Raw genomic sequence first — 25111 nt, 5'->3', positions numbered from 1 at the left:
GTGGTCTTGCACCTTACCTGATCTTGGCATGCTGTCTCCTCCTACCGTGGCTATGGAGGAGGCAGCCAGTTAAGCAGTGGTAGTACTTAGGGCAGCCGAGGGCCTCCACCTCGAACTCCCTACGGTGGCCGTCAGGACTAACCTCCTGACAGAAGTGCTTCAGCCGGCAGCAACCTCTTCGGAGCCCTTGCTGCCTTTTAATGACGCACTTTCTGACGTCCTTTTGGGCTCTTGGTCCAGGCCCAACACAGGGGCTCCTGTGGACAGGAACGTGGCCCGCTGCCATCGCCCGGCTCCGGGCGACCCCCCCCTCTTTCTCTCCCAACACCCACTCCCGAGAGCTTGGTTGTCCAAGCCTCTGCTTCCCAGAGAGCGTTCCCTTCCGCACCTCCGGATTGGGAATCCAAGAAGCTGGAGCAGCTTGGCAAGAAGCTGTTTTCATCTGCCAGTTTAGGGCTGCGGTCGGTCAACGCCGCATGCCTCTTGGGCCGTTATTCCCACTCTGTGGGATACGGTTGCGCAGGTGCTGCCCAACTGTCCGGAGGAGGCACAGACACTCTCCCAAGCTATAGCAGCTGGTAGAGACGTAGCAAAGTTCACTATTCGTTGTAGGCTGGATACCGCCGACTAGCTGGGCAGGGCGTTTTCCACGACGGTGGCGCTTTGGCACCATACCTGGCTTAGGACAATTGGCTTCTCTGGGGATGTCCAGAACACCTTGATGGACATGCCCTTTGATGGCATTTGCCTTTTTGGCAATAAAGCGGATAGTGCGTTGGAGCGTTTTAAGGACTCACGGGCTACGGCCAAGTCCTTGGGCCTGTCAGCCACTTGCCCTCCTCCGCCTTCCGCTTTTCGCTCCTTTCATGGTCACGGAAGGAGTGCCCCAACATGTTCGTTCCAGAGCCACAGGCCTGCGCAGCAACATCCTCAGCGCGGACGTGGGAACCGTTGAGGCGGGTCTGCGGGCCTGCGGGCCAGTGGGCGGGTCAGTCCACCTCCACCCCCCGCAGCATCCACCACAAAGCCTTCCTAGTCCGACCTTTCAGGCCCATCAAATGCCAGTGGGCGGCAGAATTCGCCATCATCTCCCCCACTGGAGCAACATCACATCGGACAAGTGGGTGCTGCAAATTGTCCGAAGGGGCTATTCCCTCCCCTTCGAGACTTCCCCTCCAGCTATGCCACCTTAGTACCACCGCATATCGGGGGACCATCTTGCGCTTCTTCAACAGGAAGTCACGCCCCTCTTGGCCAAGGGGGCCATCGAGCGCTTTCCGATGCCAGAAGTGGGTCGTGGTTGTTACTCCCACTACTTCTTGGTTCCAAAGAAGGACAAGGGCCTGCGTCTTATCTTATCGTCAATCGCTTCTTCCGGAAAGAGAAGTTCAAGATGCTCACATTTGCTCAGGTCTTGTCTGCCCTAGACCTGCAAGACTGGATGGTAGCGTTGGACTTGCTGGACGCTTACTTTCATATCCCCGTCTTGTCAGCCCACCAGCGTAACTTGCGGTTCACGGTAGGCCACGAGCACTTTCAGTTCACCGAGCTCCCCTTTAGCCTTACCTGCGCCCCTCGGGTGTTCACGAAAGTGATGGCAGGGTCGCAGCTCGTCTGTGCAGATCAGGGGTTCCAGTCTTCCCCTATCTCGACGATTGGTTGTTGAAGGTGGTCTCACCCCAGGCAGTAGTCTCCCACCTCCAGGCTACGGCCGACCTCCTGCATTTTCTGGGGTTCTCTAGCAACGTGCCGAAGTCGCACCTGATTCCCTCTCAGAAGCTCCTCTTCATCGGAGCGGTTCTGGATTCGGCGCAGTTTCGGGTTTAACCTCCCGAGCAGAGGTTTGGGATATTCGGGCGATGATTCCAATCTTTCAGCCTCTATCCCGGGTTTCGGTAAGAATGACCCTCCGGCTACTGGGCCTGATGGCCTCCTGCATCCTGTTAGTGGATCATGCCAGATGGCATATGTGGGCTCTGCAGTGGGACCTGAAGTTTCAGTGGGCACAGTATTAGGGCAACCTGTCCGATCACGTCCAGATATCGGAGAGCACTGCACGACATTTGCAGTGGTGGCTCACGAATCGCGATTCGGTCAATGGCAGATCCCTCTCCCTTCCCCAACCGGAACACACAGTTGTGACGGACGCGTCCCTTCTGGGATGGGGTGGCAAACTGGGAGAGGTGGAGATCAGAGTACTCTGGTCTCCGGCGGAGTCCCGGCTCCATATCAACCTTCTGGAGCTTCAGGCGATCCGACTTGCACTGAAGGCATTCCTTTCCTCTGTCAAGGGGAGAGTAGTGCAGGTGTTCACAGACAACACCACCGCCATGTGGTACTGCAACAAATAGGGTGGGGTGGGGTTGTGGACGTGGGAACCGTTGAGGCGGTTCTGCGGGCCAGCGGGCGGGTCAGTCCACCTCCACCCCCGCAGCATCCACTACAAAGCCTTCCTAGTCCGACCTTTCAGGCCCATCAAATGCCAGTGGGCGGCAGAATTCGCCATCATCTCCCCCACTGGTGCAACATCACATCGGACAAGTGGGTGCTGCAAATTGTCCGAAGGGGCTATTCCCTCCCCTTCGAGACTTCCACTCCAGCTATGCCACCTCAGTACCACCACATATCGGGGGACCATCTTGCGCTTCTTCAACAGGAAGTCACGCCCCTCTTGGCCAAGGGAGTCATCGAGCGCGTTCCGATGCCAGAAGTGGGTCGTGGTTGTTACTCCCACTACTTCTTGGTTCCAAAGAAGGACTAGGGCCTGCGTCTTATCTTATCGTCAATCGCTTCTTCCGGAAAGAGAAGTTCAAGATGCTCACATTTGCTCAGGTCTTGTCTGCCCTAGACCTGCAAGACTGGATGGTAGCGTTGGACTTGCAGGACGCTTACTTTCATATCCCCGTCTTGCCGGCCCACCAGCGTAACTTGCGGTTCACGGTAGGCCACGAGCACTTTCAGTTCACCGTGCTCCCCTTTGGCCTTACCTGCGCCCCTCGGGTGTTCACGAAAGTGATGGTGGTGGTCGCAGCTCGTCTGCGCAGATCAGGGGTTCCAGTCTTCCCCTATCTCGACGACTGGTTGTTGAAGGTGGTCTCGCCCCAGGCAGTCATCTCCCACCTCCAGGCTACAGCCGACCTCCTCCATTTGCTGGGGTTCTCCATCAACGTGCCGAAGTCGCACCTGATTCCCTCTCAGAAGTTCCTCTTCATCGGAGCGGTTCTGGATTCGGCGCAGTTTCGGGTTTAACCTCCCGAGCAGAGGTTTGGGATATTCGGGCGATGATTCCAATCTTTCAGCCTCTATCCCGGGTTTCGGTAAGAATGACCCTCCGGCTACTGGGCCTGATGGCCTCCTGCATCCTGTTAGTGGATCATGCCAGATGGCATATGTGGGCTCTGCAGTGGGACCTGAAGTTTCAGTGGGCACAGTATTAGGGCAACCTGTCCGATCACGTCCAGATATCGGAGAGCACTGCACGACATTTGCAGTGGTGGCTCACGAATCGCGATTCGGTCAATGGCAGATCCCTCTCCCTTCCCCAACCGGAACACACAGTTGTGACGGACGCGTCCCTTCTGGGATGGGGTGGCAAACTGGGAGAGGTGGAGATCAGAGTACTCTGGTCTCCGGCGGAGTCCCGGCTCCATATCAACCTTCTGGAGCTTCAGGCGATCCGACTTGCACTGAAGGCATTCCTTTCCTCTGTCAAGGGGAGAGTAGTGCAGGTGTTCACAGACAACACCACCGCCATGTGGTACTGCAACAAATAGGGTGGGGTGGGGTTGTGGACGTGGGAACCGTTGAGGCGGTTCTGCGGGCCAGCGGGCGGGTCAGTCCACCTCCACCCCCGCAGCATCCACTACAAAGCCTTCCTAGTCCGACCTTTCAGGCCCATCAAATGCCAGTGGGCGGCAGAATTCGCCATCATCTCCCCCACTGGCGCAACATCACATCGGACAAGTGGGTGCTGCAAATTGTCCGAAGGGGCTATTCCCTCCCCTTCGAGACTTCCACTCCAGCTATGCCACCTCAGTACCACCACATATCGGGGGACCATCTTGCGCTTCTTCAACAGGAAGTCACGCCCCTCTTGGCCAAGGGAGTCATCGAGCGCGTTCCGATGCCAGAAGTGGGTCGTGGTTGTTACTCCCACTACTTCTTGGTTCCAAAGAAGGACTAGGGCCTGCGTCTTATCTTATCGTCAATCGCTTCTTCCGGAAAGAGAAGTTCAAGATGCTCACATTTGCTCAGGTCTTGTCTGCCCTAGACCTGCAAGACTGGATGGTAGCGTTGGACTTGCAGGACGCTTACTTTCATATCCCCGTCTTGCCGGCCCACCAGCGTAACTTGCGGTTCACGGTAGGCCACGAGCACTTTCAGTTCACCGTGCTCCCCTTTGGCCTTACCTGCGCCCCTCGGGTGTTCACGAAAGTGATGGTGGTGGTCGCAGCTCGTCTGCGCAGATCAGGGGTTCCAGTCTTCCCCTATCTCGACGACTGGTTGTTGAAGGTGGTCTCGCCCCAGGCAGTCATCTCCCACCTCCAGGCTACAGCCGACCTCCTCCATTTGCTGGGGTTCTCCATCAACGTGCCGAAGTCGCACCTGATTCCCTCTCAGAAGTTCCTCTTCATCGGAGGGGTTCTGGACTCGGCGCAGTTTCGGGTTTATCCTCCCGAACAGAGGTTCGGGATATTCGGGCGACGATTCGACTGCTTTTTCGGGAGGATCTTCTGTCGCAGCACCAGGGGACGGTCCTCTACCCAAACCTGTCCAGCCTCCACCTCCTTGCGTGGAGATTGAGCGGCGGCAGTTGATGTCTTTTGACCTGCCTCCCGAAGTCTGTGATGTAATCTTGGCAGCCAGGAGTCCCTCCACTAAGACGATATACGCCTGCAGGTGGAATAAGTTTGTGGCATGGTGCACAGCAAAGGCTGTGGATCCCCTTTCTGCTCCTCTTTCAGAGGTCCTTCTATTCCTCCTTTCTTTGGCCCAGCAGGGCTCTGCTCTGGGCACTATCAAGGGCTGTCTTTCGGCCATTTCAGCCTTTTTACGGCTTCCAGATCAACCTTCCCTTTTCAAGTCCCCCGTTGTAAATAGATTCTTGAAAGGCATTACTCATCTTTTCCCTCCTGTTCCGTTCATAATGCCTCAATGGGACTTGAATCTGGTTCTGACATATCTGGTGCGAGCTCCCTTTGATCCGCTTCACAACTGTCCCCTTCGTCTTCTTACTTTAAACACAGCTTTTCTGGTGGCCATCACCTCTGCCAGAAGAGTGAGTGAGCTCCAGGCTCTTTCGTCTAAACCTCCTTTTCTCTCTGTCCATCCGGACAAAGTGGTTCTAAGAACTCGTCCACCTTTTCTGCCGAAGGTTATCACTGCCTTTCATATTGGGCAGAACATGACTTTGCCTACCTTCTTTCCGCCTCCGCATCCTTCTAAAGAGGAAGAGAGTCTCCATCGTCTGGACCCAAAACGTGCGCTCTCATTCTACCTGAACCGCACACAGCAGTTCCGGGTGGATGACCAGCTCTTTGTTGGCTACGTGGGCGCCAAGAAAGGTCGGGCCATGCACAAGCGGACCATCTCTCGGTGGGTCGTTCTGTGCATAAAGGCTTGTTATTCTTTGGCTAAGAAGGAGCCTCCAGTGGGGCTGCGCGCCCATTCTACCAGGGCGACGGGTAGTTCCCTTGAATGACATCTGTCAGGCAGCTACATGGGCCTTGCTGCACACGTTCACCAACCATTACTGCCTGGATAGCCAAGTCCGGGAAGACGGCTTCTTTGGCCGTTCTGTTCTCCAGGACTTTCTGGTGTAATCTTGGTTGGCAGACCCACCACCGGGGTTGGTATTGCTGGGATGTCTATTCTAAGGTAAGGAATCTATCTCTACGTGTTTCTTTCAGATGCACAAGTTACTTACCTTCGGTGACAATATATCTCTAAGAAACATTAGTAGTGATAGATTCCTTATCGCCCCACCCATCCTCCCCGTTCTGCAAACTGATTTCTAGGGTTAAGGTCATCCCTTTCAGGGTCCTAGTTTCATGGCACCAGTGGTCAGTTTCTTGCATGGCTCTGCGTTCCTGGCGCGGAAAGTCGTGTACAGAACTGACGTCAGCGCACGCGGGTGCGTCTAAGTAGCTCCAGCTACGTCATCCCGGCTCCAATGACGCACGCATAGCTTCACGACGACACCTACCGACGAGCAGGGGTACTGCTGATAAACTTTCTGGATCCGGTCTGACGCTTGGGGGATATTCTAAGGTAAGGAATCTATCACTATTAATGTTCCTTACAGATCTATTGTTACCGAAGGTAAGTAACTTGTGCTGTAATTTTTTTATTTGAGGGTTGAATTTTTTGTGTTTTTGTATTCTTTGGACCTTTTTCCATTATTCTTTTTCTCTATCCCCAACCCCCAATGCTTTCTAGGGAAGTAATTTTCGGCATAGTTAAAACCTTTGCTGTGGCGGGATTAAATCTACAAGCAACATCACAGTGCAGCTGCTTTGCATGCCCTTGGTGTTTTGTGCCACAGCTACAATCTAAAATGTAAACAGTTGAATAAATTACATGTTTGAGGCATGTGTGCTGTAGATACACATGCTTTGCATACTCCTGCCATCTAGTGTTGGGTCCGGATGTTTCCAAGTTGTTTTTCTTGGAAGAATTCTTTTCCAGTCCCCAGGTAAGGTGACTCCTCCTTTCTGTGATAGTGCGCATGGGCATCGATTCCATTGTTAGTTTTCTTTCCACCATTGGGTTCAGACGTGGTTTGCTGTGCTCCTGTTTCTAGACCATTTGTCGGATCTTTTCAGTTCGCAATCCACTGTATCCTTGTCAGCATTGTTTCGACCGCGTTTCCCATCCTCCGTGTGTCACAAATCTGAAAAATCTCCTAGTTGGATCGGCAGAACTCCGACCGTGGCCTTCGGGCCTAGCCCATTTGTTTCACTTCCACTTAAACAAACATCATTGAGTAATCTGCTGATGGAATGGACTCAGTTTAATTTCTGCCCTCTTGCCACTCCAAATATCTACGCACCAACCTTCACAACGTCTGTAACCTGTGCCTCTCTCCGGAGCACAAGGAAGAAGTGAGCCCCTTCACCCACAAAACCCGCTTCCACTAAACATAAGGCTTCCAGGCCACCACTGGCATCCGGTAGGCACTGAGACTCTGCCATGCCCCGTCCTCCGGCTTTGCGCCGAAAGCACACGTCAAGCCTTCCAGCTTGGACTCGAGATACCACAACTTCAGCACCTAAAACTTCGGTTCTGAAAGATAAAAAGGACAAATCCAGCTTGGCACTGAAAATTTCATCGCTGAAACATAAAGATGCTCCTCAAAAGCCTCCGGAGCCAATTCTGGAAACCATGCAAGAAAAGCTGGATCCAAATCAAAAGAGAATCTATTGAAATCCAGACACTGGACATATTACAGCAAAGCCACTGATACCACCCTCCAAGAGAAAAATAGACACTGGATATAAAATTCCTCTTAAAAAGATATGGCTACTAGTTCTCTTCACTCCATTCCTCATACCCCTCCACCATCTTCACCAGTACCTATTATACCACTATCAGACCCTCTATACATCACACCACAGGGCTCTCCGGATACAGATCCTTATAAAGGGGATGGAGATGACACTTATGGCCAACAATAAACTGACTAGCACGCTCTGTATGATACACATTACGAATGGTTAGATCTATTCATAGCGTGTAGTAAGTTGGTAACAAACAGAATAAACGGGGTACTGTAGGTAAGAGGAAATAGTAGGCTGATCAGTAAATCCACCTTACGTTTAGGATTTTACTCGTTTTAATTAGATAAATTGAGTGTTCTTATTGCGGGATTAACCCTCATTTTAATCATGTCTTTAAAAAAAATTGTTTAATAATGGTAATACATATGAAATGTGTATAAATGTGTTATATTTACATATATATGTTTTATTAACTGAATAATGCATTTTTTTTATTCATTCACTTTTGGCCAACCACCACCAGATCTATGGGATGATTATAATATAGATCTTCCTACAGACACAGATCCAGATCTTTACCCTGCCAAACCTTCCCCTCCTGATGACAACCTCATATCAGGAGTTAATTCCCAGGGCACCCACATACCATGGAGTTACTTCACACAAAATCTTTATAGGAAGATTTCTTATTTGAAATTTTAGGGACCAAACACAAGACAGCACAGTCATTACCTATTTTAAAGGGTATGGTGAGGCATGCTGAAGACATTTTTAAAGATCCAGTGAAGGCACGTATTATAATGCCCAGGGTGGATAAAAAAAATATAAACCCCTGCCATCTGACTCAATTTTTTTTTTACGGGCCAGCTTCCTTTAGATTCTTCAGTTGTATCTAATGCTTTTAAAAGAGCAAATTCACAAACTTCAGGTGATGCAGCACCTCCAGACAAGTTAATAGATGCTTCAGGCAAAAGAGTAAGTGCACAATCAGCCAACCATTGGCGTATAGCCAATACATAAGGTCTTTTGGCTAGGGCCCACTGGGATGAAATGTAAGACTTACTGCAAAATCTCGCAGATGAGCACACTGTAAGAATTGGTACGGGGGAAACAAATTTCCAATTCTTCTATTAGATGTGCGTTAAATGCTGCTGATACTTCAGCCAGAGGAGTAAACACTAGTATTCTCCTCAGAAGACACGCATGGTTACTAATCTCGGGGTTTAAACCGGAGTTACTACAAACAATACTCAATGCCTGTTTGGCGATGAATATCTTTTTGGCCCTCAAGGGGATGAAGCACTTGAAAAAATGAAGAAAGACTCGGAAATTGCAAAATCTATGGGTGTACTACTGTCACCCTCTAGCAGAAGCACCTTTCGACGCTCATTTTATAGTGGAGTTTAAGAAAGTACCTCCACAAATCCCAACAGATCTTCTTATAAACCACAAAATCAAACCCCTCCCCCTTTCCAGAGGATTTTACAAAGGTGGTTACAGTGGGAAGAATTATAAAAGCAGAGGTAGAGGTACGCCAACACGTGCCTCTCCATCTCCCAACAAACAGTGACTTGATAACAATTCCCCTCGACCATCATACACCTGTCAGGGTAAGACTCCATCAATTTCTTCTCATTTGGCAAACAATAACATCAGATAAATGGGTGCTGAACATTATCCAACATGGTTATTACCTGGAGCTTACCAGCAATCCTCCTAGTATTCCACCTAGCATGCTCAAACTCTCTCTCGAGCACCAACAACTGTTCAAACAAGAAGTACAAGCTCTTCTAACAAAAGGAGCTATACTTTTTGTTTGCCTTTGCTCCTCCTTATAAAGGAAAACCCATCCCTAAATCTGGTATTTCCAGATGGATTGTAAATGTATTAAAACTTGCTATGCTAAAGCTAAAATAATTTTAACTATACCACCTAGAGCACTTTCTACTTGCCAAATAGGAGCATCTATGACCTTTTTAGGCAATATTCTCACAGGTGACCTATGTAAAGCAGCTACATGACCCTCACCACACACATTTACCAAACATTGTTTGGATGTATTAGCACGCCAACAAGCTAATGTAGGATAGGCAGTCCTAAAAACACTCTTTCAAACAACTGCAACACCCACTGGTTAGCCACCACTTTGGGAGAATACTGCTAAACAGTCTATGCAAAGCATGTGTATCTACAGCACACATGCCTCAAACGTATTACTTACTTACCCTGTGCTCATCTGTTCTTGACATGTAGAGCTGTAGATTCACATGCATCCTCCCTCCTCCCTGGACACCTATGGTTCTTGTAATTCTTATTACTTATATTATACATGCATGGCCATCTTTAGACTACACTTACTTACTCCATTCTCATCCTCTTGTGGGAAAACAATCTAGCAATGGAGTCGATGCCCATGTGCATAATCACCGAAAGGGGAAGTCCCCTTACCTCGTGACTGTAAAAGACTTCTTCGAAGAAAAACAACTTGCAAACATCCGGACCCAACACTAGATGGCAGGAGTATGCAAAGCATGTGAATCTGCTGCTCTAGATGCCAAGAACAGATGCCTACAGGGTGAGTAACATAATCCTTTAAGCATAATACGTAAGGCTTATTGGGTGATGAAACCCAGTCTGAAGACATGTAATGGATGATGTGTAAGGTGTTAACCACTCCCGCCAAATTCGTTCTTGGGCAGAAATCTTTGGAGTTCAAGGACCCCTCATTATTCCGGATATCTGAGTCTATCCGAATGTGGGTATCTGAAGCCTCTACATCATTTGAATTAACTTGACTTTGATTCAAGGCTGAAGAATCCGCCACCTCCTGCTCTGGTCTCAAACCAAAGAACGTTTATTGTTCGCAAGATCTAGGTGCTATCTTATTAGAGAGCTTTTTGCATGTTGTGCATTTAAGTGTGAAGTGCAGTCTGTTAAGTGAAAGTCGTCGCAATCATGAAACCATACACTTAGGGGCCATGTCGGATGCCTGCCTCCATAACTCCTTTGAAATGAAATGAACACATTTGATATAGCGCACAGCCACTGGTGTCCTGGCGCAAGGCAGCGGAAAGAGTGGCGGAAGGCTGAGGAAGGGCTAGTTTTTAAAAAGCCAGGTTTTAAGATTCTTCCTGAAAGTTAACAGGTCTGTAGTTGATCTCAGAGGTTCTGGAAGACTGTTCCTCATCCGTGCGCCAAGGAAACCAAACTATTCCCCCCCCCCCCACCCACCCCCCATACTCCCAAGGCGCATTTTGGGAATGAAGGCAAGGTTAGCATTTGAAGATCTTCGGGATCTAGTTGGGATATAGCAGTTAACACGATTATTTAGGTAGGAGGCTCCTATGCCGTAGTAAGCTTTAAAAAAGAACCATAGCTTTGAAATCGATCCTTTCCTTCATGCGCAGCCAGTGCAAGGGCCTTCAAATGAGGGTCATACTAGAGCTGGGTTTCGGCCTCACAATAGCTCTGGCCGCCGCGTTTTGCACCACTTTCAGGCGCTGAATAAGACATTTGGGCAATCCAAGGTACAAACTGTTGATATAGTCTAGTGTAGACGTCACCAAGGCTTGTACCACAATTTTCTGCTGTCTAGTGATAGCAGTGTCAGGATTTTCTTTTTTCTTTTTAACATGCGGAGTGTACCAAAACAGGCACCTGGTAAAGTTTGAATCTATGAACGCATGTAGAGAGTATTGTCAATGACAATACCTAAATTCTTGACTTTCTCCATAGCTGAAGGCGGAGGTGACAGGCCTTTTGGCCACCAAGTGCTCCAGTTATACATTTTAGGTTGTCCAAAGAAAACAACTTCTGTTTTATCCGGGTTACACTGCAGCTGATTTATCCTAAGCCAATTGAATACCTTTGTGTGGCAGACCCTAATATGTGCTCAGTCAAAGTCAGTTCCTTTGTCACAGGTAACAATTTTAGCTCCCTCTTCTTCTACCAGAGGTGCAAGGGGTGAAAAATATATATTGAATAGGGTGGGACTGAGGATAGAGCCCTAGGGAACACCCACATTCATAGCAGATATGGGAGATGAAGAAGGGGGTAGCCAGGTGTCCTGTGATCTATTTTCCAGGACGGAGGGCATCTAGGTTAGGGCGGCCCCGCCCAATCGAATGTTCAATAATCTACCCAGAAGCCTCTCGTGTGGGACCGTGTCAAAGGCCGCTGACAAATCGAGTAGAATCAGAACTACTTTTCCTCCTTGGTCTAGCTTACTCTTGATAAATTCTGTCACCTCCAACAGAGCAGACTCCGTACTATAACTGGACCTAAAGCCTGATTGTGAATCATGGAGTAGCTTCCGGTCTTCAGTATGCTTTATGAGAGCCCTGTTTACATGTTTCTCTAGTACCTTAGAGAGGGTGGGAAGTAGGGCGATTGGTCTGTGGTTGGCAGGATCGTTCTGATCGGCATTAGCTTTTTTAAAGAGTGGTAGGCTCTTAGCCTGCTTCTATATGTGCGGCATATTGCCAGAAGAAAAGGATAAGTTAAATAGCTTGTTAGCTGTAAGATTGATAGTAGGTGCTAGTAAGTTAAGTATATTCGCCGGGTAAGGGTCAGACAGAGAACCTGACTTTATGCTGTGGAGAAGAGAGAGTGTCTCTTTTAATTGTATCTCGGGGTAAGATAGTAGAGTAGGGAGCTCCTGCTTTACAAACTTTCCATTCACCAAGTGATAGAAGGTCAGCTCTTCCTCAGAGATGTTAGCAAAGGCTCGTTGGATTGAGGTGATCTTGTTATGGAAATATTGAGCTATCTGCCTAGACCATTCGGCCGTGAGTTGTCCTTCCTGTTTGCCCGCTATAGGGGAAGTGAATGATTTTACTATACTGAAAATTTCTTTACTCTTATTTTGGGCAGATTCGATCCTTGTCTGGAAGAAGTTTTTCTTAGCCACCCTCACTAGTGTATAGTGAGCTTTTAAGGTGTCTTAATAGGTTTTTCTATTATCAGGCAGATAATGTTTACTCAATTTCCTTTCCAATCTTCTACAGTTCTTTTTGCTAATTCTAAGGGATTCATTAAACCACGGCTATGGAGGGTTGGCCTCTTGGAAGGGAGGGTGGCCGCGGGTACAGTGGTATCAATGTTTGCTCGGAGCCACGACTCTAATAAGAGGGTATTCCTATCAGGATTGCCAGTCAGATTGGTCGAGGGCATCTACTAAAATCGGAATATATATTTTGTGAAAAGCCCTGTAGTTGCAGTCCCTCTTAATTGTATTAGGTAAGGAATCTGTACCTAAATTGGCAATTTTAAAATTGAGAAGGAGGTGGTCTGACAAGGTAATAGGCAATGGTGGACTTGCCAATAGGTCAAAGTTATGAAAAATGTGGTCGAGGGAATGGCCTTTATTGTGGGTGGCAGCAGAAATCGATGGGATAAGATTGCGGGCCTGCATCGTATCCAACAAGAAAATTGCTATGAGGTCTTGTTCTTTATCCTTGTGTATATTAAAATCTCCCAAAATGAAGCGGCAGTTATATTTACGGCCAATGAGGTGGTGACTATGTTAAGTGTGGTAATAAAATTACCTGGTGCACCTGGAGGTCTATATAACAGAACTCCCGCTATACTTAGAGGGGGAGATAAGATGTAATTAAAGCCTAAAAACTCTTTGACAAAGAAGCAAACCCCATCAGCTAGGCCTCATTCCTTACCCTGCCAAGGTCCTGGAAAAAGCCACCAAGTGCCACCAACCACCTCGCAAAATACTGGCTTCTTGACACCACACAATCCGCATTCTGTCCCAACAACAGCATGGAAACGGCCCTCATAGCAGCAACGGGTGACATCCGAAAGATCCTTGACAGCGGGGAACCTGTAGCCCTAATGCTCCTAGATCTATCAGCAGCCTCAACACAGCCTCCCATCCCATTCTGCTCCAGGGACTCCATGAAGCGGACATGCCCTTCAGTGGATCTGCACCATTCTCGACCCCACTGCCAGACGTTCTCTGGACTCCTAACATAAACGTCTGCCTATATACCGACGACACACAACTGATACTGTGCCTCTCAGACAACACACCCAACACCAGGAACAAGCTCAATGCATGCATGACCGAAGTGGCCATCTGGATCAAGTTCAACTGCTGCAAACAAAACACTGACGAGACTTATTTATTTATTGAGTTTTATATGGCGCTGGCTAGACCCGGAGGTATCAGATCGCTTTACATGAGGAAGAAACATTGTTTCAGAACATGGTTACAAAGTTACAACAGTTACTGGAGCTTAGTTGCAGGAGTTACTTGAGTACAAAAAACATAGCATAAACATGAGGAAAAAATAGGCTAGGGGAGAGAGGGAAGGAATAGTGGTAGGTAGAGGAGAATAATGGGGGGGAAGAGGAGGGGGAGGGTATAGGAGGCACAACGGGGAGACGAGGAAAAACAGTGTCCGACGTCCTGCTGGGTAGGTGACAGCTGAGGGGTGAACCAGAGCCAAACTCCTCTATAGCTGCGTGGGACAGCTCCACCGGTCATCGGCCAAAGGTTGCTCGGGCACCGCAGTAAATACAGAAGGGTTATAGTTTCTGCCTAGGGGGGCATAGTCCAAAAAGTTCAATTGAGCGCGCCGGTCATGGTGTACGGTGCTGTGCTCCCAGCGGTAATGGGGTAAGAACCCAGGCCTCCGCTGTGTGAGACTCCCTTGTCGCTGTGGACTCTCTCAGAGGGGTCTCTGAGACTCCAGGGCATAAATGCTGGATCCCTCCCCAACAAGGGTAGAAGGAGTGCTTTGGAAAGGGGCCCACTCATGGTGGCCATTGTTAGAAAATTGGTGTGTCAGATGTCCCCAGAGGCTGTTATTTCGACCTAATATTGCTTCAATAGACCGGATAAGCTGGTTCGGCCAGGCTGAGTACTTGTATAGGCTTGTATACACCAGGGAGGTGAAGGATTTCACAAGCCTCCTTGCTTAGAGGGTGCTAGCTGACAGTACGTGCCCCAGATGGCAAGCATTAAGTCAGGGCATCTGCCAGTCAACTGCTCGACGAGGTGCGAGCCGCCATCATGAGGTCATGCAGAGTCAGACGTGGAGTTAACGTTCATTGAACCCCCGCTCGAGTGTCCACCGGGCCGAGTTCCCTGTGGTCCCGCTACACCACACTCCCTTCAGGCTGGCCCGTTGTTGCTCCTATTTTCCTCGCCGCAAAGGAGGATGCACTCGTGTTGTGGAAGGTAGTTCCAGGAATTTAGAGCAAAGTATGAGAAGTTGCAATCCCCTACCCTGCCTTGTGTGTATGCACAGGAAGGCATAAGTGATGGTCTTTGGAAAAGATTCCTCACAATGGGATTCCACCTGGTGGCCTACAGACTTCAGATCTACACTAAGTTCACAAGCACGAAAACTTAAAATCATTATCGACTACAATCTGGACATGGTTTTCAATTCAACGCAGTTACCTCCTCCTGCTGCAACACCCTGAGGATGCTAAAGAAAATCTTCATGTGTCTGCCGGATAACACTAGGCAAACGAGCATCCAAGCCATCGGCACTAGCAGGCAGGACTATGGGAATACCCTGTATGCAGGAATAACCAACCAGCTCACAAAAAGACTAACCAGAATACAGCAGGCAGACAAGTCATCAACCTCCTGCGCCAAGCCCACATCACACCGCACATTGGGAACTCCACGAACTCCAGATTCACAAGTGAACACACTCGAAACTCTTGACCATCAACTACAAAGCACTTAACAACACTGGACCTGCTTACCTCAACAGATGCCTTCATTTCGACCACCCTCCCCGACCCCTCCTCTCTGCCTGACTCTCACTAGGATATTCCTGTGCATACACACAAGGCAGAGCAGGGGATTGCAACTTCTCATACTTTGATCTAAATTCCTGGAACTACCTTCCACAACTCATGAGTGCATCCTCCTTTCTTCTTGACTTCCGCAAGGAGCTGAAGACCATTTTTTTCTAGTAAGCCTACCAGTCTGGCCCCACCCACCTCCTACAAGTGCAGGGATACCCTCGCAGCTGAGCAGTGTGCTATAAAAATACGGATGACATGACATGGTGGGTACAATGACTCTTCACTTTTTTGGCCTGTGGTTTCAAAGCTGCAAAACCCACTTGATGCACTAGATTGCCAATGGCATCTATCAGCCCTGGTCTATTATGTAGGTAGTGAGCTGCTCCACCACATGTTCTTCAGGTGCTTGCTTCTCAAGCTAAGCGTAGGGAAAATGTGCTTCAGCTGCAATTGAGATAATATGCCAGATGTGGGCTGTGGGCTGTAGAAGTTTTACACACACACAGCTTAGCAGTGGGACACCTACATCTCCCTGTGGACTTAAGACATAACAAGAGGACTGCTGAACGTGCTAACATGCAGACACTTTTTACTCCTAATGGAGGTCCAGTGCCCCAGGAGAAACAATAACAAAGAAATAGCCAGAAGTGTGACAGTAGACGTCTGCTGATACCACCTCTGAGCGTGGAGTCTATGGAAAGGAAAAATATGTCAAATGCTGAAGCCACCAGTGGAAGTAGGTTGAATCAGCGCACTTCATAACAGAAAGTTATCTATGCCCGAAAAGATGTGGAAAACACAGTAAACCAACAGGGATAAGATGACACTATTTTGTTACAATTGTCTTGCATTTTTTCAGTTTAAACTTCAACATTCTTGAGGTTTTATGGTCTGTATATGCTGCTTCAGCTCAGTTAGGGAAAAAACCATAATGCTCGCTCACATGGAATTCAAGTAACCACAAAGCTCCTAGTTCCTTTAACATGTACATATTAAAGATTGCCATCCCCTGTGTCATCCACCCTCATAGTAAATGGTGTTTGGACTGTGCTTTCTTTCTTTTTTTTAAAGTGCAGCTGGTTTGATAACTGCATTAGAAGTGTTATTTTTAGAAGGAAGATATCACTAGAAACGGTGAAGAAGCTCAGCAACCTAGAAAAAGCAATGTTACAAAAGTTACAATAATCTAGCTCTTCATTTTTCCAGACACCATAAAGTATGGTCCCTGAGGCTGAAGATGAGCAGACATCCTCCTCTTTTTCATTTCCCTTACAAATGCCCATTTAGTTGGGTATTTTTTTTTTCTGTTTTCATCGTCTCTTTTGTCCCCCCCTCTTTTTTCCCTCCATATCGTAGTAGAAATAAGACTACCACAACCCATTATTTAGGTACTTTTCACCTCCCCTCCCCTCTATTTATATAAATAAACTATTTTCTATTGCAATTACTATTACCTAGTTGCATTTCATGTTTTTGTATATACTGGATCCAGAATTGAAACTTGGTATATTTTTCCAGGTAAAATGTTATGATTTTTGTTGGCATGGGTAATGTTCATTTAGATATTTCATCAAAATGTAACTCTTTGTTTTGGGAATTTTGTGAAAGTGAGGTAATAATGGAATCTAAATATATAAGAATACATTTTAGATTACATAGTTAATAGTGTGAAACATTTCTTCTTAACAGGATGCCATGGTCAAAACCATACAATCGAAACATTGACAGGAGTAGGTTTTCAAATGCCTGTCCACACTGTGGAAAGACTTTCCAAAAGCCAAGCCAGTTAACTCGTCACGTCAGGATACATACAGGTATGGTGTCAATATTAATTTTTATATTGTACTCCTTTTTAAGGGACAAGTGTGAGACCTTTCCACACCATCTCGGGGCAGTAGATAGTTATTGAGTAGTATTCACCTTGAGCACGGTCTGTCATCCCTGGTGTTTCAAGGCCACTGGTACTACTGCACTTCAGTTTAGTAAGGATTTCTCTTATTTTCTTCCATCTTCTGGTTATTAAAAGATCCTAAAACAAACTGGGTGCTTGAATACGTCGTCCTCTAGCTAGTATTATTCTTAAATTTGCAGTCTTTATGAATGTCCTTGTTTACTATTGACATATGTATTATACACTGTCAATGGTTCAGCGATGCCTGACGGAATGCTGCAATACTTTAAGCGGAATGTAACCCTAGATATCTGAATGATTTTGAGTCTGGATGGCTCAACAATATTCAAACAAAAGTAACCCAGTAAAGTATATAAGATTCCTGTCGTAGTCCAGTAATATGATATAGGGCACCAAGATTTCAGTGGCTCAGAGTCTTGCTGTCCAGGGTGATGGTGTGGATCTAGTGACCGGTGTCTGACAATTTGCACATAGTTCAGGATTGACCAAATTAGCAGTTTAAACTATTCCCAAAGGCAGTGCACAGCGACTACTGGTCCTGTTTGTCAGGTAGCATCCAAAATAAGTTATTGCTCTTCCTCTTTCCTTCTTCAAGAAACTTGATTTAATAGCCAACTTCTTAAAACACACTAGTTGTTGTCAATGTATTTGTTTGACAGGATTGGAGGCGCTTACTGGAAATACAGTCTCACCATTGGGACAGCAGAATATAGATTTGAAGTGAAGGTTCAACAATTGACTTCAAGATTTAGTAACTCAATGTTTTGCACAGTTCTCTATCCCTTTTGATGATACAACAGTTATCCGGTTAGGTCTTGCTAAATTGACTGCACGGTATTGTGGCTCTTCAGTGGCACCCTTCCTTAAGATGATTCCATGCATGTTTCATTCATTATTGGAAAAATTAACCTCCTGCTATTTTTTAATCTATGAAAGTGAACCTGATCTTTGTTAATCGAAATGTTAACTACCCTGTCAATGGTTTGAAATTGTTATGCTAGACCAAATTAGTATTTGATTTCATTTATTTGATTCCTATGAAACCTTTTTATATGGAATTGCCCTCCCCTGCTTCCTTTTTCTTCAAACCCAGATATCGCTCCTCCCCAACAGCTGAAGCCACAGTTCTGTTTTTTCTTTGTGATGTTTCGTACTGCGCACCATTCCTTTTGTTTTATTTGGAGGTAGCACAGCATTAGTAACTGCTTCTACTGCATATGTTACCTCTAGTTTACTGGGGCAGGCCACACTGTAGTGTATTGGCTGCTTGTCAGCTGGCACTTCGTGTCATGGTGAACAGAGGCAATATTTTGTTATCTTCCAAAACTCAGGCAGCCACAGGGAGACATGTGGGGGCTTTAGTAAACACTGCCCTCCAACAACCTGCTCCTCCTCACATTATTATGTACTCGATCTGACGAAGCAAAAGCAGGAGGGTCTTGTATTTTTGCTAAGACTCTTAACCAATGGGGATGAGAGCTTTTGTGTTGTCAAGTGAGCAGCTGACTGGCAAGGTTTGGATGTTTTTCCCCAGGTTCTCCAGATAGCTACAATGTATCTGGTTCTGAGCCAATGGGATAACAACGTGGAGTTTTTTGTGCTTTGTTGGAAGGAATAAAGATAACCTAAAGAAGCACCATTTTCTGAAGGCACTCACCATGCCCTCTCCAGGAAATGATTCACCTTGTAGACTGTTTCCCCAGTTACAAAACAGATTATCACATTCTACACACTGTACACTCACTTTTGGGGCTTCCAGGGCCCCAATTAAAGGTCTATTAAAGGGCTTTTCAGGGGAGAGCCGGTAGGCCTTTTCTCATTCATTGTGACAGATGAAATGCCTTTGCCTGTCAACAGTGAAGGCTGCACCCAACTACTGTCAGACTCCTTATAATCTGATTTTGACGAGCAGTATCCACCCTTGACTGAGGGTTGGTTATTCACATTAAGTCAAACGCCAATTTAGTCATAGGCTCCTTGTACATTTTGCAGATTGTCAAGCCCTCTGGTAGAGAAATAGGGTAGGCCATTCCAGAAAAGTCAAACTTTCAAGGTGGCTCAGTTTTTCCATCTGTGCTAGGATTTCTGTCCTTAATGCAAGTTAATTGCCAAATTGAGCCTTCAGCCTTCGAGCCAATTCTGAGGATGCCAATGCTTTTCAGGGCACCGGCCCACATCCACTCTGTACCTTCACTTGTGCCACACTTGTATCAAACATTGGTGCCACTTGCACCTTTGAAGGCAGCTGATATTCAAATGGCAAAGCTCTGTGTCTGTTTTGTTGATGGCCTTCTTGCTGAGCACCTCCCTAGGGTCCTAAGAATAGCCTGCATGGCGGCACTTCTTAGATTTGACTCTGATGCTGTTGCTATGCCTAACAAATACTGTGGCTGCACTGAGGATAATGGCTTGGAGGCTGATAATCTTCTTTCCTCTTGCAAATTAGAGGCTGGTCTTTATATGGACTTAGAAAATGCTAATGTGCTTGACACGTGTCCGGAAGGGGACATCCCTTACTCTTGCTGAACTCAAACGTTGCTCCTACAGACCCTTTGATTAAGATTCCAAGATGCTGAACTCTGTAAACCACTATGATTTCCCTCCTCTAACAGCTAAGACTTTATAAAAAAACATAAAAGCCATTACCAGTCTCCCTGAACACATGATAGATTCTTTTTTTTGTTCATGGTCAATAATGACCTGGTACCTACAAACAAATCTTGATGTGGTTAGGGTCCTGTGGCTTTGACTTTTTGCTGCCACGCTTGGATGAACTTCACTGACTTTTGCAGGAGATGTTCAGGCTGCCCACGTGGGCATGGCCTTTACACGTAAGCAGCTACTTATAAATAAGCAAACTTGTCCCTGTAGCATTTAAAACACAGCCAAGCCAACATAAGTTCACTAAACCCGCTCTCCCCGGTGGAGCTGTGTTACCAGCAGAATAAAATGTTTCAGGGTTAAGCCAGTGCAGAATAGCCCTCACAGCTACAAACTTTGCAGACAATCGGAACATCCGAATGTATTGCTTCTTATTGGACAGGGATGAACATTGGGGACAGAGTCACCAGCAGTAGCCGCATCTCCAGTTTCCACCATCTTCTCCTGGCTCTGCTGCCTTAAACCCTCTCTGACACAGACCTTCTACACCATCATACCACAGTAGTGAAGCGGTTCTTTCATTTTTACGTCAATTGGGAGACAGATCATGATGGATTGTTGGGTGATCCAGCTCATCTGAAAGATGTACACCCTCTCCTTCCTGCCTTCTACTCCAGGCCACTCTTGTTCTGCCTAGATGTGCTTTCCAGCATGTTCCTTGTTCTTGGATCTGGAAGTTCTTCATTTGCTGAACAAGAGGCCCTAGAGTTGGTAGTTGTGGAGAAGAGGGACATGGGAGTTCTTTTCCTTTTTACTTATTGGTCCACAAGAAGGATTGAGAGCTGATAATCACCCTGGGAGTAGATCTTCAAATACCCAAACAATTTACTCTAGGCATTGACCATGAGTTGAGTTAGAGTGACTTATCGTCCTGTTAATCATACACCCACAATGCATCAAAATGTGACTTTCATTTTAGATTATTTTATTCTGTCTATGGATTTGGTGGTGTATCAAACAAACTCGAGCAGGAGAAGCGATGCAGGAGAGGGCGAAAAGGCCACAACTTAGAGACTCTGGATCAGAGCGAGTTGACTGTCCTCGGCCAGGGCCAGGTCAGGTTTGAGGAAAAGTGTTTTATTTTTGCAGTCTTTAACCAGGTTGGAGTATGAATATGGGGAAAGATATCTTTGGGTCTCTTCAATGACATTTGTTTCTTCTATTAGGTCTACAGTATTTGAGCTCCACTGGAATTGCCACAATGTTTTCCTTGAATGACAAACCCATATTGAGTCTTATTTGTCATTCCAAAGACCATAAGTCAGAGGACTGTCTCCAACCTTTTTTCAAAAACCCTGAAACCGGAATGCAGATCTACAGTAGACGTGAAAACCAGTGAAATAGATTTGCAATAACAGTACCCTTCTGGAATTTCATAGGTCAAGTTCTGAACTTGAAGGATTTGTTTGTGAAAGAAAAGTAAATGCTCCATTACAAATCTCAATTTCTATCCTTTATTGAACAATTGCCTTTTATATTATGGGAAAAAAGTATAGTACGCCTGGAGCTAACGTCAAGGTGATACAGTGTGCTTCTAGAACAACACTTAGGTTAAACATACATCTTTATAGTTTTGCTTGGTATTGTTTACTCAAAGTCATGGGATCTATAGCCAGACTGATTTTTGAATGCCTGCCAAAGAGGGATTCACAAAGCTGTTTTACTCTAGCCAGTACATTTTTATAAATATTTGCGTCTACACATGTTGAGTGTGTGGCTAGGTGTGTAGGAGGCAGCCCCCTTATTTGATATTTTCCCAATCATTGCTTATACTTGTTAACGAGTTTTGGAGTGAGGAATGTACTATCAAATAACTTAGTTATGTAGAAGTTGGCTATATGTGGATTTTAAAATTATGATTGAGGAGGTTTGGGAGAAAGTGAAAGGAAAATTTATCAGGTGACCTATTTTCCGTTATGGTAATTTAACCGTAGAGCTAACAGTTTGTGTATGTACAGCAGAGTGCTCCAAAAAGGAAAACTAACTGTTATGCATGATTCAATTAGGATATGTATTACATTAGAAAGATAATCACAGGTCCACTGTCAGGTTTGTGTGCCTGATAGCTCCAGGTTGGATTTACTCGGCAAACAGTTAAGCTTTACTGAAAAAGGCTGCAGTTATGACTCGCAGGTATATTTTTTAAATCTGTTGAAATGAGATTCTGTTAAGTACAAATCTAAAATATTTCCATAGCTTTTCACTGTTCATTTCACCCCAGGCTGTAGGTGGGGAGGAGAGGTGGGGTGGGGCAGGGCGTGGGACTCCAAACTGATAAACTAAAATTCTAAATTAATTTAATCGGGATACTTTCAAGATGGAGAGTTAATGGTCACAAGACTAGCATGAAATTATGGAGGGACACTACTGATATGTGTTCTGTTTTTGCCCCTTACAAATAGAAAAAGTATTTGGCTTTATATTTCAGAAATGCATTCTATCTGACTTTGTTTTCCCAATCTGGTACTCCGAATTTATTTTTCACTTTGTCAGTGGAGCCGTTGGGACTGTATGTCAGGAGAATACTTTTTCTGTAGACCATATACCATATTATCATCAACTGAATGCATGATAGCTTTTTCATAGGGATAACATACTGTGAATCATGCAGGACAGATCATTAGTGATCCTCGCAATACCTCAGATTGCCTACAGTCCATGAGCTTTCAGAGTATTTGGCCAGTCAGTATAAGTTTAATGTTATATGTTAGGTATGACCCCAAACTGTTACATCCAGCAGTGTGTCAGGATACTGTTACAAGAGTGGCAGAGAATATTACGTTTTGGGGCATACACCTAACCACAAGCTATGAAACGCTGCATTATTACAATATCACTTACTTGGCTGAATAACAAGTTATTGTCTTCACCCTGGTTATAGGATGTCATTCAGATTAAATTCTCAAAATTCATTTTGATGCACAAAAGACTGAGGATCACCAACATTACTTTTCCGTCCCAAGTAAGTGAGTGTAGTTTAGGAGTGAAGGATATAGAAAAAGACACCTAAGCAACACCGTTGTGTGCACTCTTCCAAGGGGTTAAGCTCATGAAAAAACAAACACTGGCTTGCAATTGAAATGAGCTTAATTGTCCATTTACCTAAGAAGTTATTATAGATGGCAATAAAATATATAACCTGGTTTGAGGGAAAAATCACTACATCGCACATCCTTCAAATTCAGTGGCAATCGTAATAGTATTGCCTCCTCACACCTGTCATTGGAAACTTTGAATTCTCTTCCAGGGGATCCTCATCAATAGTCATAAGCATTAGAATATTCCCGCCCATGTGCGGGATCCCGGAAACAGTATATTATATGTGCCCCACATATATATATCCATACATATATACCTATATGTATACACAAGCAATTGCAGCCCATAAACCCTAGAGCTGAACCATGCTGTAAGTAATTTCCACTACACATAAGAGAATAGCATTATAAACATGAGAAACAACATTATAACTTGTTTGGAAACTGTTTTAATGCTTAGAAAACAGCAGAAATTCTTAGAAAACACTGAAAGCATAGGAAGCTCCCAGGCTGCATTGCAAATACCCAGTCTAAAAAGACTGAAAAGCTAACTCATAGCTGCATAGCAAAAAACTGACACCGTGCCTTTAAGGCACACCTGACCCCCACCTTCCCATCATGCCTCAGGGGTGGCAGTTAGGTCAGTTGTTCTTTCCGGCTCCTTCTGGAAGGATCCTGGCAACAGAGCTCCACTTTTTTCTGAGTTTGTCAGAAAATATTGTCTGTTTTTCAACTGTTTTTTCCCTTACTTCGACGTTTTACATCTAAGTCAGTAAGAGGCTGCCTTTTTTAGGCATTTTTGGGCATTTTTTCCAACTTAAAATGCCTTCTCTTTTCGATCCTTGCCCTGCTTGTGGCAAGAAGAAGGCCAGGACTGACTCTCATAGGGTCTGTATCCTGTGTCTACCGGAGGATCATGATTCCAAGACATGTACTCACTGCCAGAGCCTGTCCAAAAGAACTTTGAAGGACAGAGAGCGAATTCGCATTTATGGCCTGGCACAACCATCCAGAGGCCGATCTCCGGTGAGGAAGAGCTCCAAGAGGCCTAGAGATTCATCTAGAAACAAGTCCTCTCGTCCTTCCATCTCAGCATCGGGCTCGGCGCTGAGAAAAGATGTTCCGGTAGGTCGTGTTTCCAAAAAGAGACTTTCGACAGCGGGCTCGCCGTCGAGAGCAGGTACGTCGTCGACGTCGAAGTCCAGAACGCCATCGTCAGCTCGGCGACGATCGGCGTCGAGATCTAGAGCCTCTCCGCCGTCGTCAACCCGGCGACGTTCGGCGTCGAGAGACACCACCCCTCCGCCGTCGTCAACCTAGCGACGATCGGCGTCGAGGAGCAGGGAACCTCCGCCGTCGTCAACCAGGCGACGATCGGCGTCGAGGAGCAGAGAACCTCCGCCGTCGCCAACCCAGCGGCGATCGGCGTCGAGGAGCAGGGAACCTCCGCCGTCGACATCTCGACGTCGATCGGCGTCGAGGAGCATGGACCCTCCGCCGTCGTCAACCAGGCGACGACCGGCGTCGAGGAGTGTCACCCCTCCGTCGTCGAGGGCACGATCCCCTCCGTCGTCGAGGCTCCATCGGCGTTCGACGTCGAGGCAGCAGGATCCTCCGCCGTCGTCATCCAAGCGGCGTTCGGCGTCGAGGTTGGCATCTGCGCCGACGTCGAGATTGGCAGCATCTCCGCCGGCGTCCCCGCGGCGTTCGGCGTTGAGGGAGAGAGGGCCTCCGTCGTCGGCTTCACATCGCCGTTCGACGTCGAGGCGGCATTCTTCGCCCACTGAACATGGCCGCCGGTCCACATCGAGGCGTCGTTCGACGTCGAGAGAAGAGTCCCGGCGAGAAAGGAGACGACGCCACGGATCGACGTCAAGACCGCGCTCGACGTCGAGACAGGCCTCGGACAGGTCGGTGGTCCTGGTGACAGAGTCGGCGTCGCGCCATTCCTCCTCTCACTCAGGGGCATCTCCACGACCGGCAATTCTGCGAGAACCTGCAGGCCAACCCCGTAGGTCTTCCCCTCAGACTCAAGGAACAATTAATCTGTCGCCCAGATGGCTGCTGCCAGCACGTCATTGGCAGGACTCAGGGGCTACAAGGAGGCTGCGGGAATACGTCAGCCCAGTGCATGACTCTGCGCTGCAACGGCTGGTGGCGGCTGTGGACAGAGCTAGTCCCCCCAGGCCAACACGTCAGAAGTCTCCAGACGACAGGCGACG

General features: G+C 46.9%; 1 protein-coding gene across 3 annotated transcripts in view; it reads left to right on the top strand.

Moving 5' to 3' along the window:
• Positions 1–25111, top strand: part of ZNF236 (zinc finger protein 236) — a 1017074-nt gene that overhangs the window by 107437 nt on the left and 884526 nt on the right. For all 3 annotated transcript variants that reach the window (XM_085606997.1, XM_085606996.1, XM_085606998.1), the window contains exon 5: positions 16968–17092. In XM_085606997.1, the coding sequence (XP_085463123.1) occupies positions 16968–17092 (125 nt within the window). The remainder of the gene's footprint in view (positions 1–16967; positions 17093–25111) is intronic.

Source organism: Triturus cristatus, chromosome 5_2 (genome assembly GCF_964204655.1).
Source record: "Triturus cristatus chromosome 5_2, aTriCri1.1, whole genome shotgun sequence".
In the NCBI taxonomy this organism is placed as follows: Eukaryota; Metazoa; Chordata; class Amphibia; order Caudata; family Salamandridae; genus Triturus; species Triturus cristatus.
Note: the sequence above shows the minus strand (reverse complement) of the source record. Positions and strands in the feature narration are given on the sequence as shown.